Here is a 16,315-nt window from a genome sequence, read left to right as displayed (position 1 = left end):
CGATTATCGGGAACTCAACAAAGTAACCCCCGCAGTAGCCCCAACGGTAGCTACTAGTCCCGAGACCATGCTCAAGCAGGGTCTCAACGCCAAGTACTTCACGGTATTGGACATCAGTAACGGATTCTGGTCCATACCATTGGCAAAAGCGTGCCAATACAAATTCGCATTCACTTTCAAAACTCAGCAGTACACGTGGACATGCCTCCCACAAGGATTCCACAATTCCCCCTCCATTTTCCACCGACAGCTGGCAAGTGGATTAGAAAAATTTTCCCGACCCGAATGTCTGGTACAGTATGTAGACGACCTACTACTGCAGACAGACACAAAGGCAGAGCACATTTCGCTTCTGGCCGAACTCCTGGGACTCTTGACTGAAATTGGCTGTAAAGTTAACCCGAAAAAGGCCCAAATATTGGAAAGTAAAGTGATGTATTTGGGAACAGTCATGACGCACGGCAAACGCGAGATCGAATTCAAAAGAATTGATTCGATTGTCAAATTGCCCCTTCCCCAGAATGTTTCAGCCCTCCGGTCGTTTTTAGGACTGGTTGGCTATTGTCGGAACCACATAGACGGATTCGCGACAAAAGCCGCCCCACTTTCAGACCTCCTTAAGAAAGGAGCCCCCTGGGAATGGCTTCCGCAGCATACCGGCGCTGTGGAAGAGTTGAAACGAGCCCTTAGTGCAGCACCCGCGCTGCTAGTCCCCGACCAACTTTCCCCGTACGCAATCGAGGTAGCTAGCACAGATCTAACCCTCTCGGCCGTGTTGCTTCAGGAACGGCACGAGCAGCTAAGACCAGTGGCTTATGCCTCCCGACTGTTAGACCCGGTAGAACAAGGATTTTCAGCCTGTGAGAGGCACCTCCTTGCTGTCTTCTGGGCAGTACAGTATTTTTCATACATAACCGGACTAAACCCCATCACCATTCTAACCGAACATACACCCACACAGCTACTACTAGACGGTCGACTGAAGGACGGTTCAGTTAGCCAGATTAGGGCAGCTAGGTGGACCCTACTTTTACAAGGACGGGACATTACTGTAAAACGGACACGCACACACACATATTTAGCAGACAACCTCCAATACCCCGGACAGCCCCATGACTGTGAAATTGTAGCTCCCCTGCATAACACAGGACCCTTTTTAGCAAAAACACCCCCCAGGAAGCTAGGAAACCCCGCACAAAGCCCCCAGCCCACAGACACGTGTGGACCCTTGAGGATTTATGTAGACGGTTCCTCCACAGTTTTAAATGGTGAGCGTATCACAGGATGCGGCATCTATGTAGAGGACGCGCAGGGGCGCGCTCTCGAAGAGATAGCTCTTAAGTTACCAGGTCACTTAGGCGCGCAGGCAGCAGAGCTAGCAGCCATAGCGTACATAGTGGACCACCCCGATTCTTTCCCCAGCCCAGCAGACATATATTCAGACAGCTTATATGTCTGCAATAGCCTAACAGATTTTCTGCCCCTGTGGAGGACACGAGGTTTTGTCTCCGCAGACGGAAAACCCCTTCCATCAGCCTCCTTACTCCAGCATATCCTAGAGAAAGCGAAGGACAGGACCTTCGGCATAATAAAAGTTCGCAGCCACCATAGGTCATCACCCCCTGGGAATGTAAAAGCCGACGCATTGGCTAAGGCAGGTTCCAGGAGAGGACACTTATGGACCCCCCCAGCTAGCGCACCAGCTAGCGCCCCTGTGAGCGCAGTACAAGTCTCACAAACAGAGGTTAAAGATCTCGTAGCAGCACAGAAACAGGACGGAGACCTCAGGGAGGTTTTCAAGGGAAACTTTGTGCCTGCGTACGAGCACTTTAAACACACACTGACCACACATGAGGGTGTGATCATTAAGGACCAACTTTATGTGGTCCCGAAGCAGGACAGGAATCAGATGATTGCCTTGTTCCATGACGGACACGGGCATCAGGGAATTGATGCAACAACAAGGCACCTCAGGCAACTCTGTTGGTGGCCTAATCTCAGGACCGATGTCACACATTACATAGAGAATTGCCTGATTTGTGCTCAGAATAACCCGGAGAGGTATTCTAAGAAGGCACAACTTCGGCATACTCGCCCAGTTAACGGCCCTTGGACAAACCTCCAGATCGATTTTATAGGTCCATTGCCCCCTTGTCGGAATGGCTATAAATACGTTCTGGTGGTGATAGATACCTTTACCAAATGGGTAGAGGCATTTCCCTCACGAACAAACACAGCAAAGACAGCTGCAAAGATCCTGACCCACCACATCTTCACGAGATGGGGTTTACCACGAAGTATCGATTCGGACCAGGGATCTCACTTTACAGGACGGGTCATGAGGAATGTCCTGACAATATTCGGAATCAAACAGAACTTCCATATTGCGTATCATCCACAGTCCAGCGGGATTGTGGAGCGCATGAATCGGACCCTAAAAACTACCCTTAGGAAAATGGTTCAAGAGAATAATTCCACATGGGATTCAGTGCTCCCCTTTGCACTCATGTTCATAAGGAACACTGTCTCCACATCTACAGGATACACACCACATACACTCATGACCGGATGCCCTATGAAAGGTACAGAATTCCTTTTAGGACTGGACATGACAAGCCCCGAAGTGACGGCCCTCACACATGAAAAGGCAGTTAAAGATCTAGTTGAGACTGTGAGGTCTGCACAGCTCGCAGCCGCAGTCCAGCTAGGGAAACGCCGACAGCAACGTACTGCCTGTTTCAATAAGACCGTACACACTACAGAATTCCAGGTTGGGCAACAGGTAATGTTATCTGTTTATAACCCCAGCAGTTTTTTGGCTCCAAAATATTCCGGTCCCTACTCAATTTCGGACAAAATTAGCCCCTCCGTTTACAGGATAAAGTATCCTAATGGGAAGACCGCGTGGTTCCATATAAACCAGTTAAAGGCATATGGAACACAGGCCAACCATGCTCACCATGTCCTGCTGGATGCAGCAGAACACTTCACCCCGCCCACCAGAGACACTTTTCCACCATCCCCCTCACAGACCAGTTCATCCACGGACTCGCCCACGACTCCGCCCCCAGACCACAACAGACCACGCCCCGACACGCCCACAAGCTGCCACAGCAGAGACAGCAGGACTGACACTGACTCTGAAGACAGCGACAGCACACAGCCATACAGCCCACACTGCACCAACTACGACCCCGACTCCAGTGACCCCATGGAAGTCACCTACCTCAAATATCCAGAACCACCACCCGACCCCGACTACCCCGACAACACACTCGACACTACACAATGGCACAGGGACAATTCCTCCAGACTTGTCCGCAATGACGAGAGTGACCCCCGGTCACACAATTCCAAAGTTGCATGCCTGATCCACACAAGGGTGTGGGATCCGGGAGAGCAGGACGACACGGTGTCTGACTCCCGACACGGCAACCCCTTTGTGACCCTGTTCACAGAGGCAGAATCAAAGTGAGGTGTCCAGATGATGTAAAATAGGAATCGTTTGAGGGAAACGATGTCCTTTCTGATGGAACCTGCACGTATGTTTGTCTTCGTTTTATGTTTGTTTGTCTCAGGATTGTACATTGTTCAGCTGGAGGATGGACATCTTCTTTTCAGCTGAAAAGATTGTGACCACCTCACATACACGTTAGCTTGTCCGCAGATACCTTTGAGAACTTCGGTTTGATTGGAGATCTTTTCCAAAGTTGTAAGGCCACACGCCAAATAGCTTGTCCGCAGATATCTCTGAGAACTTCAGTGATGTCCTCAGTTGGAGCATCTTGGCTCCCTTGGTTTTTTAGGTGCCCCTCTATTCGGCGAAATAGAGGCTGCAAGTCATGGTCAACACATTCGTACCCGTTTCTTTCCAGGTTACTCAGGCAGTGGACAAACGGCACTGAGGACCCGCCCTGTCTGAGAACCAACCCTTGGTCAGCCAAGCTCGGGTATGGCACAGCACGCCCTACCCGGGGATCCCATCCAACTCGTACCCGTCGCGGCCCATACGCTACTCATTCGGATGTTTATTTCAAAGTTTGTTTTCATTTTACGTTAGGTAGCCCTTCGGCCACCATCCCACATGCTATTTACATCCGGGAACATTCGGATGGTAAATCAGCAAAGCCTGCGAGACGGCTCGCAGAAGGAAGGATTGTTAGGTGTATGCTGGTCTTTAAATTCGCTTTTTGAAAAAAATGAGGGGAGTCACAGGGTGTGACTTAGCCAGTCATTTTAAAGGGTCAATTGGGTTTTGAAAGACAGATGCACTAACAAGTAAAGGTCTTAAACCGTGTATTGACAGATACTGTGCTTGATCCCAAAGGTTTCAAAGGACGAGACAGAGGTCGAAGCCAGGATTGTCAATACCGGAGGAAGAAGGAAGAGAAAGAAGAAGAACAGCAAAATGATGGAAGCCCACTTATTACTGTTTAATGTCATATGTATATGTGTGGAAACAAGACACGTTTCCCCCACAACCCCCACCGTAAATGTTTCAATTACAGCAAACCCCCAGTGCTCAGCTCTGATCAGCGAGGTTCAGACCTGGTGTACTAAATTCATGACGTGGTACTCCATGTCCTATATAATCGAATCACTGTTGGTGATCGCGATCCTCATCATACTAGTGCAGACCCTCAGGTTGAGGAAATGGAAGAGGAGAGCCTCTCGTTCCAGCACCTCACCCATCTATAGAGTTCAATCCCCCATCTTCGGATTCCACCAAACCCCTCAACCCCTCACTGATTACAACACTCTGTAAATAAAAATTCAGCCATGTATTATATTGTTCCATACTCGACTGCCGAGTTGGGAAGTGTGATGTTGTGGTGTGAATGGTTAAGATTTTAGAGTGATGAAATGTTAAGTTAAGGTTAAGGTTAATAGTGATAGGTAGAGGTTCCCAGTTGTAGTAATGCATGTCCCTTTGACATAGGGCCAAGTAGAAATGTTAGTTAAAATTTTTTTTTCTCTTCTTCCCATAGTTTAGGAACAGAGTAGAACAGGAACTGGCAAGAGGTCAGAACACAAGGAAGGCAAAGTACATAGGTGATCCTTCACAATAGTATGATTGTGAGGATCACAAGGAGGGAATGTAGCCATGCTGGCCACGCAAAATGGACACTGAGCCAAACTAAAATGGAAGACAGCAGGGAAAGCCTGTTTAGTGAGAACAGACAGCCTGCTCTCAACTAATTAGCATTTTGCAAGCAGCAAACCAGTTTTCTGGCCAGGTGCAGATCTCCAAGCCAAAGGTGTTAATGGCAAAGCGCTTAACATTCTGATGAGGCGGCCCAGATCCAGGCACACACAATGGCAACATTTCCATCTCAATGTAGCACTTAATTGGTGGAGCAGACAGGATGGCACCAGAGTAACGAATATCGAAACCACCCCCCAACATCGAGGGAAGCCCCGCATTGGAGGATTTCGAAGGTAGCCGTTTGGAAACGTTCCAATCGGTACCGAAAGGTAGAGCCCGCCTAGAAGGGGGCAAGGACATTAGAGAGGGGTATAAAAGCAAATCCCCCACAGAGCCCGGTCTGTTAAACCCGTGCTCCGGTTCTGACTGACATCTTGCATCCTGACTCCAGCCGTTGAGCACCAGCCGCCGAAACCGTAAGTTCAACGCTCGCTACGCGATCCAAGCCCACTAGACTCCCAAGTACCAGAACGCTTGCTGAAGGCTGCAGTGCCAGACCAGGACGAAGGCCTCGTTCTCTGACCTTGCCTGTTCCTGTTAGATAAGTATTCTGTTTGCTTAAGTTTAGTTATAGCTTAGTCTCTTAGTGTGTGCATGAGTATTTATTATAACTGTATAATAAATATTGATCGTTTGAACTTTACTAATCGGTGTATCGTCTTTATTACTTTGAACTTGACCTTGGAATACTTGTGACGTTGCCTATACGGCAACTGGCGACTCCAGAGCTAAATAATTACATAGAACAGAGCCTAGTAGTGTTAAGCACACGTCGAACTCGGAGGCGTGTTAATACACTCCAATAAACGCGTTTTACGCCCATAGTAAAACGTGCAACAGAAGACAGGAGAAATTAAAGGACAAAAGAGTTGGTGATGCCAGGCCAAAGGGAGTGGCACTTGGGGCAACTAAAAAAACAAAGATATGTCTAGAGAAGATATGAATAGCAGAATTATGAATAGCTGCATCAGAAAGCAAAAATATTTATTTACTTGTCCCAGAGCGCCCCCTGGTCCTGCACCATCAACTCCTCTGCCATTTAATCTCCCAATGAACCAACTTATACTTGCTCAGATCATATTTTATTATTTCACACAGCTAGTAACAAAAACAGCATCAGTTAATCTGGTTGTAGTCCAAGAGTGTCAATAGTTTTCCCTACCTGCTGACGACTGAACCAGCGGGCATCTATAATTTCCTCTTTGTCCACAATAATTTCTGTTGTTACTGCAATAGCTTGGCAACCAATCATGAGAGATGAAGGCATTGGCCAGGGCTGACTGGAAACATATTTAACATGCCCAACCTTGACTGCAGTTTCTTCTGCGACCTCTCTTCGAACAGCATCCTCTATTGTTTCCCCTGTTAACGAAAGTAAAGTGCTTTATAAAACTACCACAAAGATTGCCATTTTCCCAATAATTCCCTCTGTTAATATTCAGGTTTACAAATTGAAGGGAGATAACAGGATGTTTCCGGTGCAGAAGGCCATTTGGCCCTTCACGTCCCCAAATGAGCATTATGACAATCGTGCCATTCTCCTGCCTTTTCCCAGTACCCCTGCACATCGTTTCTATTAAAATAATAATCTATTGCCCTCTTGAATGTCTCAATTGAATCTGCATCCACCACACTTCCAGGTCGTGCATTCCAGACTTGAACCACTCGCTGTGTGAATTTTCTTTTTCTCACATATTTACTTCTTTTGAAAATCACTTTAAATCTGTGCCCATTTATTCTTGATCCTTTTACGAGCATGAACAGTTTCTCCCTATCTACTCTGTTGAGCCCCCCATGATTTTGAACATCTCTACCAAATCTCCTCTGAGCTTTCTCTCCAAAGTGAACACTCCCAACCGCCCCAATCTATACTCAGAACTTACATTTCTCATCCCTGGAACCACACTCTGGCAGACCCGCCGGCCTGAAATGGACAGGGTCCCATACGGCAGGACTTGGCTGGTAGGCCGGCTTGTGCAGTCCTTGGGGGGGCGCGGGGCGATCTGGCGCCGGGTAGGGCCCCCACGGTGCCCTGGCCCGCGATCGGGTCCCACCGATCTGCGGGCGGGCCTTTGCCGTGGGGGCACCTCTTCCTTCCGCACTGGCCTCTGTAGGGCTCTGCCATGACCGGCATGGAGAAGACACCCCCCTGCGCATGCGCCAGAACATTCCGGCCAGTCTGCGCATGCGCGTAGCACGCCAGCCCGCGCATGCGCGTAGCACGCCAGCCCTTCGCCGCCAGTTTGCACGGTGCCAACCCCTCTGCGCCGGCCTAGCCCCTGGAAGTGCGGAGAATTCCACAACTTCCAGTCGGCCTGACGCCAGAGTGGTTCGTGCCACTTTTTACTCCGACGTCAGGCCATCCTGCCGATTGCGGGAGAATCCCGCCCCAGATTTGTTATAGATATTTTTGTCATATTGAAGAACAAGCCTGTTAAATATTTATGTTATACATTGGTTCTTGTTATGGAATACAAATGTTCTCTTGCTATCAGGTTATAGTGGTTGCTAAATTAAAGTTGAAAGTTGAATCATAGAATTTACAGTGCACAAGGAAGCATTCGGCCCATTGCGTCTGCACCGGCCCTTGGTAAGAGCACCCTATTCTGCTGGTATCGGCTTTTGGACGCTTACGAGAAACAGGACGGTTGTTGCTTTTTAAAAAATGACTTCATTTAAAGTGACAAACACAAGCTGAATCCTCTTCCTCCATGATTTCTCTAAACCATGATTCATCACCTCCACCCCAAAAATCTGAATTTTTCGTCAAATTTATACCTTGTCTCGATTCTCATGAATATTCCCTCTTATTATTTTAGGCAATAGCTTTATGTATACAGAGCCACACTTAAGGGCATAAAAGCAAAATAATGCTAAAATAATGCTAAGGGGCTGTTTAGCACACTGGGCTAAATCGCTGGCTTTGAAATCAGACCAGCAGCATGGTTCGATTCCCGTAACAGCCTCCCCGAACAGGCGCCAGAATGTGGCGACTAGGGGCTTTTCACAGTAACTTCATTGAAGCCTACTCGTGACAATAAGCGATTTTCATTTCATTTCATTTCATGCTGGAAATCGGAAATAAAAACAGAAAATGCTGGATAAACTCAGCAGGTCTGACAGAATTTGTGGAGAGAAAAATACAGTTAATGTTTCGAGTCCGTATAACCATCCTACAAATCAACATTGAGCTCAACAACTTTAGGCTGTGAACTTTCCCCTCCATCTTGAATCCCTTCTTTTGCTTTTTGTTATTCAGTTCCCCTGGCTTGTCCCAACACATCCTACCAAACTCCCCACATGGCCATAGTCCCTGGTTGTTCAGTTTTTCTCCCACTGTTTTCCTATTAACATATTACCACTATTTTTTTAAAAATTTAGAGTACCCAATTAATTTTTTCCAATTAAGGGGCAATTTAGCGTGGCCAATCCATCTACCCCGCACACCTTTGGGTTGGGGGGCGAAACCCACGCGTACACGGGGAGAATGTGCAAACTCCACATGGACAGTGACAGTGAACTTGATGATGTGTCTCGGTTAAGTTAAGGGACATATTTTCTACTAGTTTCTTCCATCTGGCTATTTCGGAGAATCTGTTGCAAGGCAGCAGAGCTGCATCATTGATGGAGCCTTCAATTCACCAGACACGTGTTTCCGATATGAATCTAGGCTTAATCGACTTACTACAGAGCCAGCCTGTTACCCATTGATGAACTCTCAGTGAACTGCAGGCTGACTCTGGACAAGGGTATTTATACAGCAGCACTAGGGGGAGGAGTCGTGGGAAGAGCCAAGGGTGGAGCCCTGTACAAGCTCCTGCACATTCCCAGAGCTACTCCCCCTAGTGGTTGGATAACGCTACTGCGCTTACAAAGATATAGTGTGAATTATCATGTTACATTCACCACAACCATTATAAGGCCAAGCAGTCAAATGCATCACTTTTTCCAAGCCTGTTAAACTACATTGCTTTCATAAAGACATCTCAAAATAAAACAGCGAAATTGATTTTTCATATGACACAAAACCTTCTCTTACCTGGTTCAATAAATCCTGCCAGACAGGAAAACATTCCTGGAGGATAACTCTTCTGTCTTCCCAGAAGGCAACTATTGCCATCAGGATGAATGACCAGCATTAGTACAACTGGATCTGTAGAAAATAAAAATATCATAATAGTTTAATAAAATATATGCATACCTTAACGGGATAAATGCTTGAAAAAGATGCCTGTTCAAAACTTATACATCCAGGTTGATACACCAGAATGCTCTGCACAGTCAGTTATACAATCCATCCTTTGTTCCATAAATGGAAGTGACTGAAAATATGACAGAAGGAATTAAGTGAAACTTCAGATGGATGAACCTCACAAAGCTTGGCACTTTGGCAGTGCTCTTGCCTCGGTGTGAGAAGATAGGGACTCAGACTGTACTCCAATATTTGGGATAAAGTGGTTATGTCCGACAGATGAGATAAATGGAGGAGCGATCAGCCTCGAGCTGTTCACATAGCTGCTAGAATTTGTTGATCCAGTATCTGAGGAAACCAGGTTAAAGTCCAACAGGTTTGTTTCAAACACGAGCTTTCGGAGCACGGCTCCTTCTTCAGGTCACCTGAAGAAGGAGCCGTGCTCCGAAAGCTCGTGTTTGAAACAAACCTGTTGGACTTTAACCTGGTGTTGTAAGACTTCTTACTGTGCTCACCCCAGTCCAACGCCGGCATCTCCACATCATGAGGAAACCAGGGAGTTCTTCAGGAGGAAAATTTAGAAATCCTATATTTCCAGCATTGACCCCCCCCCCCCCCCCCCCCCACTCGAACATCGTGGCTCAGAGACCAGTCTGTAACATGGCAGCCTTTTCTTCTCTGACCCCCCCCCCCCCCCCCTTCGAACATCGTGGCTCAGAGACCAGTCTGTAACATGGCTGTCTTTTTTTCCTCTGACCACCTCCCCCCCCCCTGAATATCATGGCTCAGAGACCAGTCTGTAACATGCCAAACTTTTTTTCTCTGACCCACTTTCTCCTCAACCATGTTGGAAAATTGAATTCACCTTTGAGCTTTCACAACATTCCTCTCTCAAATGCCACCCATCTCATTGTTATTTTGGGGATTTTGCTGGTGCAAAATATTTGTATTGTTTGCTCAAAGAATAGTCATTTCACTTGTTCGTGTGAGAACTAATAGATGTGAAGACGTGCTACATCTCTTCATTTTCCTTTATTAGCACAAAACAAATCAGGCTTGAAATTGTCTCTTTCAAGTATTGTATGTCACACATCAAACAACAGGACAAAAGAGAGACCACGGGCAGAACTTATGCCCTCTCTGGGCAACAGGGAAAGCATTTAATCAGGTGAGTGAAGTGGGAACTTGTTGCCTTCCCACCACTGTCTGGGGTTTGGGAAGGCTCATGGACAGTTTTCCTGCCCTACCACTGATTGAGGTATTTATGTGAGAAATTGATGCCCACTTAATACCTCATCCCCCTGCTGCTAGTAGGGGTTGGTCCCTTTTTATCCGGCACTCATGTCTGATCAAGGAATCTTGCAGCAGGAAGAGGTGGGGGATGGGGAGAGGGGCTCCAACAGCCACTCCTTTGCCTTCTTTCTTACCCATCTCCCCTTCCTCCCCCATGATGCCCCCTCACTTGGGCCTTGGTCCCTTGACAATCCTGGGTGGTCCTGTGGTAGGTGGATGCATTCCCAGCAGCAGCCAATGCCTCTCGGTGGCACTGCCAAACAAGGCACAGCTGTCGGCCACTGATTGACTTGCAGATGTCAGGGGCAGGATTACCACCTCAGGGAAAACCTGGGACTGCCCCATTAACTGCCTGATAGGCACTTAATTAAAGGGTGCTGCTATGTTAAATTTCACCCCTCTAGCTGAAACAGGTATGTACATCTAAAATGGGGTGTGCAGAATTGTATGAAATATTCGACCTACAGCATAACCCAATATCTAGAGAAAATTCTAACTCATATAAAACCAGGAATTCCAACAGCTTTTTCTTGTGAATGGCCTTTTCTACCCACACTGAACCTTTAAAAATCATTTTAGCGTCACTCACTCTATGTATAGGTTTTCCTAAGCCTCTGACCATATAAAGCTACAGCACTCTTTCATTGTTCTTTTATCCTTAATACGCTTCACAGTTCTCTTCATTACACTTTATCTGCTTATTTGTCTACTCCATGAACCCAACTATATCCTCCTGCAATCTCAGTACTTGAGTAGATCCACCAGATTGGAATGTAGTGAAGGAAGATTCATATCCTGCCTCTATGATACCTATTTTTTAAATGTTCAATAATGGCAGATATATCACCTGCAACTCAGCACACCTTCACAAACCGCAGCCAGCAGCCAACAATTTCCAACAATACATTTTCAATGGACAAAAGTTCATGGAAAGTGCATTTGTGATTTTGCAACACCTATTTCTGAAGGGAGAGGAATGTGCAGAGGTAAGCTGGACCCTTACAACGTAACATGAGGAGGCGGTGGCATAGTAGTATTGACTAGTAAACCAGAAAACCAGGGTAATGCTCTTGGGGCCCGAGTTTGAATCCTGCCACTGCAGATGGTGATATTTGAATTCAATTAAAAAATTATGGAATTAGAAGTCTAATGATGACCATGAAACCATTGCCGTAAAAAACAATCTTGTTCACTAATGCCCTTTAGGGAAGGAAATCTGCCATCCTTACCTGGTCTGGCCTATATGTGACTCCAGTCCAGACCCACTAAATGTGGTTGACTTTTAACTGCCCCCTCAAGGGCAATTAAGGATGGGCAATAAATGCTGGCCCAGCCAGCGACGCCCACAGCCAATGAATTAAAAAAACATCCTGCAGTGGAGCTAGTTACATATTTAGTAAGAGACGTAAAATTGTATGATCATGTAATTTGGTTAATTTCTAGTTACTTTTAAACAAGAAAGTCTTTGGCACAAAGATGTATTGAAAAAAATAATATGTGTACCATTCAAATCGTAACCCAATCTACCTTTGCTTTACATGAATTTAATTTCATTTGCGAAAAACAGAAGCCTGCAGTATACCAAAAATATTGTGCTGACTTTGCATTTGTAGTATTAGAAATACAGCATCAAAATGTGTAGTGTCAAGCCATTGAATCATGTTCCAGTTCTGCTGTGTAATGACTTCCAAACCTAATTCATGAAGGAGTAACTGTGTCGGTAGCAATGTAACAACTGGATCCCACAGAATTCCCACGATCTACCACATCCACAACATTGTGATAACTTCTTGGACAAACAGGCATAACATGTACATAATACACAGATTGCTCCACTTCCTCTAAGATTTTGTGCACTTCTGCCAAATTGAAGACATAATGAAACTGTTATCTTCTGCACTTCACTCTGTTTATTCATGATCAGCATGAATGTGAATAAAAACTAACATTAGTATTTCATTTGGTTACTATGAAATCACGTTACTCGCTCCCCTATCAAACCCTGATATTTCTTGGCTGAGCAATAGTTTTGGCTGTTCTGCTCAAAGGCTTTTGACACTGCTGCACTGATCCAGGTGTAGGAAATGGATCACTGAAGCCCACATGTCTTTTATTTGACTCTCCTATAGCATTGCTGAGATTGGGAACTTTGTTAAGTGAGAAAAAGAGTACAAAACCTTTAACCCCCTGTTCTGCGCTGACTAGCACTCGTTGCCCAATGTGCTAAGTTACTGTGCTGCTCTGGAAATGATCAATTTCATTGTTTGTTACAGTGCAAAATTAAATTTACAAACTGACAGTAAACTAAACCAAAATTGCACAATCTCTTAGCAAACCAAATATAAGAAGAAGGTGTGCTTTGCACAAATTTCTCATACCTACACGTGGATAGCAAGTATTATGAATACCCTGGAGACTCGGACAGTTTTCCTTCAAGCATGCCCTCTTATAACCACCATCTAGAACTTTTGTATGACTTCCACAGGTAGGACAGAACATGTACCTACTGTGCCAGGCAAGGACAGACCTGGCCTGCGCCACCACACCTAAAAGAAAATACATACAACCTGCATCAAGAAATATAGACACAAAATTTGCAAAATATTACAGGTGAAATCTGAAGTAAACACATCAAATATTAGAACCACTCATCAGCTCAGGTAGCACTTGCAGAAAGAGCAGCAGAGGGTTCATTATTAAGGTCAAACATCTCTCTTCAGAACTCAGAGATGATACAGGTGAATAGATAACCAGTGGGTACATAGCTGGGGAAAAGGCATGAAAAAAAGTATCCTTGATTCGGTGGAGGTCAGATAATGAACTGACAGAAGTGATGATGGTGGACTTTAAGCATTATCCTGTTGGTCTTTTCCTTTCTGCCAGATTTCCAATGCTTTCTTTCCCCTCTGCTACTCTGCTGTACTATCCACACATCCTCTGGATACATTTTTTCCCCTTTAATTTCTCATCTTGTCAGAATGGCAGCTTAGAGGCAGCACTTTCGACTCTCTTAGTCAGATGTTTGTTGGCTGCAGTCCCATTTTATGACTTCAGCACAGAAATCAAGGCCAATACTCTGCTGCGGTACTGGGGATTACTGTATAGGTGGATGCACTGTCGTTTGAATTAAATCTTCTGCTCTTCCAGGTGAGTACAAAAGATTCCATGGCACTATTTCAGAGAAGGCCAGGGGAGTTATCCCTGGTGTCATGCCATAATCCATCCCCCAATAAACATCACTAGAAACAGATTATCTGGTCATTTTTGCATTGCTGTTTGTGGGAGCTTGCTGTGCGCAAATTGGCTGCCATGTTTTGCAACAACAACGACTACACTTCAGAGTATTAATTAACTGCAAAGCATTTTGGGATGACTTGCGATAGTAAAATGTGCTATATAAATGCAAGACGTCTTTCACTATTGCCTCTACATGCCTTGCACCGCCACAACTTCTCTCATCTTATCCTTTCCTGTCCTTCCCTCAACTCCAGACCGTTACTGCCTTTTTCTTGGCTATGTACCAGTTAAAAAACTTGTAATTGTTATTGTGCAACATCTTCTGGTTCGACGAAAGTTATCAACTTGAAACATTAACTTTATTGTTCACTGTCTACGGAAGGGCATGGGGTGAATGGCATCAGATTAGCAATCCAGAAGTCAAGGCTAATGCTCCGAGGTTACAGATATGAATCCCATCATGGCAGCTGGCAGAATTTAAATTCAGTTAATAAATATGGAATTTTAAAAAAATCTCAGTAATGGTGACCATGAAATTAGTGTCAATTGTCGTAAAAACTATTCCGTGGTTGACTCTTAAATGCGCTCTGGGATGGCCTGATAAGCCACTCAGTTGCATCAAACTGCTACAACTTCTTCGAAAAGGAATGAAACTGGTGGATGTGTCACCTTGCATCAACCTAAGCATTGGAAATGACAATGGCGAAATCAGATCTGTTGACACTACATAGTCCTTCTTACGAGCATTTGGGGACTTGTGCCAAATTCAGCAGAGTTGTCCCACAGACTAGTGAAGCAACAGCCTGACTTAGTCATACTCACGGAATCATACCTTACAGACAATGTCCCAGACATCACCATCCCTGATGTCAACCAGCAGGTCAGACCCACCGGAAGTAGCAGCACAGTGGGATACAGTCAGGAGGAAGTTGCCCCGGGAATCCTCAACATTGACTCTGAATTCCATGAAGTCTCATGGCATCAGGTCAAACATGAGCACTCACCCCTTCTCACCTCAGCTGATGAATAAGTACTCCTCCATGTTGAACACCACTTAGAGGAAGCAAAGAGGGGGTCCAAGGCACAGAATGTACCGTGGGTGGGGACTTAATGTTCATCATCTAGACTGGCTCGGTAGCACCACTACTGACCAAGTTGTTTGAGTGCTAAAGGGCATAACTGCTACACTGGGTCTCCAGCAGGTGGAGAAGGAACCAAAAAGAAGGAAAAACGTATTAGACCGCATCCTCACCAATGTACCTGTCACAGATGCATCTGTCCATGACATTATTGGTAGGAGTGACTACCACACAGTCCTCTTGGAGATGAAGTCCTGTCTTCACATTGAGGATGCCCTCCATTTTGTTGTGTGGCACTACCAGCAAGCTAAGTGGGATGGATTTTGAACAGATACAGCAATTCAAAACTGGACAACCGTCATGCGCCTTGGGCCATCATCAGCAGCAGAACCATATATACCCAGAATCTGTAACCTCACCATATCCCCCACTCTACCATCACACCATGTGATAGAATCTCTAAAGTGCAGAAGGAGGCCATTTCGCCCATCCAATATGCACCAACCTTCCGAAAGAACAATCCACTCAGGTCCACTCCCCCATCCACCCCACCCCGTAACCTAACGTGTACTAAGGGGCAATTTAGCATGGCCAATCCACCTAACCTGCACTTCCCGCACTTTTCATTGACTCAGTAAGCACAGTTGCTTCGCAGCTCCAGGGTCCCAGGTTCGATTCCCAGCTTGGGTCACTCTCTGTGCAGAGTCTGCACGTTCTCCCCGTGTCTGCGTGGGTTTCCTCCGGGTGCGCCGGTTTCCTCCCACAGTCCAAAAAAGTGCAGGACATGATAAATTGCCCTTAGTGTCCAAAAAGGTTAGGTGGGGTTACTAGGTTACGAGGATAGGGTGGATGGAGTTGTGGGCTTAGGTAGGGTGCTCTTTCCAAGGGCTAGTGTAGAGTCAATGGGCTTAATGGCCTCCTTCTGGACTGTAAATTCTATGATTCAATATGAGCACAGTCCAAGGATGAGCAGGTTAGGTGGATTGACCATGCTAAATTGTTCCTAAGAGTCAAAACTGGCTCAAAGGAAGATTGCTGTGGTTGTTGGAGATTAGTCATCTCAGTCTTGGGACATCCCAGCTGCAGACGTCAGGGTAGTGTCCTAGGCCCATCTTCAGTCCCTTCATCAATACGATCAGATGTGGGGATGTTCGCTGATTGCACAACGTTCAACACAATTTGTGACTCCTCAGACACTGAAGCAACCTTTCCCTTATGCAGAAAGACCTGGGCAATTTTAAGGTCTTGTCTATTAAGTGACAAGTAATATTTGTCGCACATACGTGCCAGGCACTGACCACCTCCGAC

At 45.9% G+C, this 16,315-nt stretch overlaps 1 protein-coding gene across 8 annotated transcripts in view; it reads right to left on the bottom strand.

The window, feature by feature from the left end:
• The window catches only part of nudt12 (nudix (nucleoside diphosphate linked moiety X)-type motif 12), a 64,859-nt gene that overhangs the window by 36,689 nt on the left and 11,855 nt on the right, over positions 1-16,315 (bottom strand). For 7 of the 8 annotated variants that reach the window (XR_005461626.1, XR_005461627.1, XM_038805150.1 and 4 more), the window contains exons 4-6: positions 13,070-13,237; positions 9,246-9,359; positions 6,369-6,568 (exon numbers count right to left, since the gene is read on the bottom strand). Coding sequence is in view for 6 of the 8 variants with exons in the window: in XM_038805150.1 (XP_038661078.1) it covers positions 6,369-6,568; positions 9,246-9,359; positions 13,070-13,237 (482 nt within the window). In the remaining 2 variants the exon portion in view is untranslated. The remainder of the gene's footprint in view (positions 1-6,368; positions 6,569-9,245; positions 9,360-13,069; positions 13,238-16,315) is intronic. The other variant, XM_038805155.1, reaches the window with a different exon arrangement.

This window comes from Scyliorhinus canicula, chromosome 8 (assembly GCF_902713615.1).
Source record: "Scyliorhinus canicula chromosome 8, sScyCan1.1, whole genome shotgun sequence".
NCBI lineage: Eukaryota > Metazoa > Chordata > Chondrichthyes > Carcharhiniformes > Scyliorhinidae > Scyliorhinus > Scyliorhinus canicula.
The sequence above is the reverse complement of the archived record's forward strand: the minus strand, read 5'-3'. Positions and strand labels throughout refer to the sequence as shown.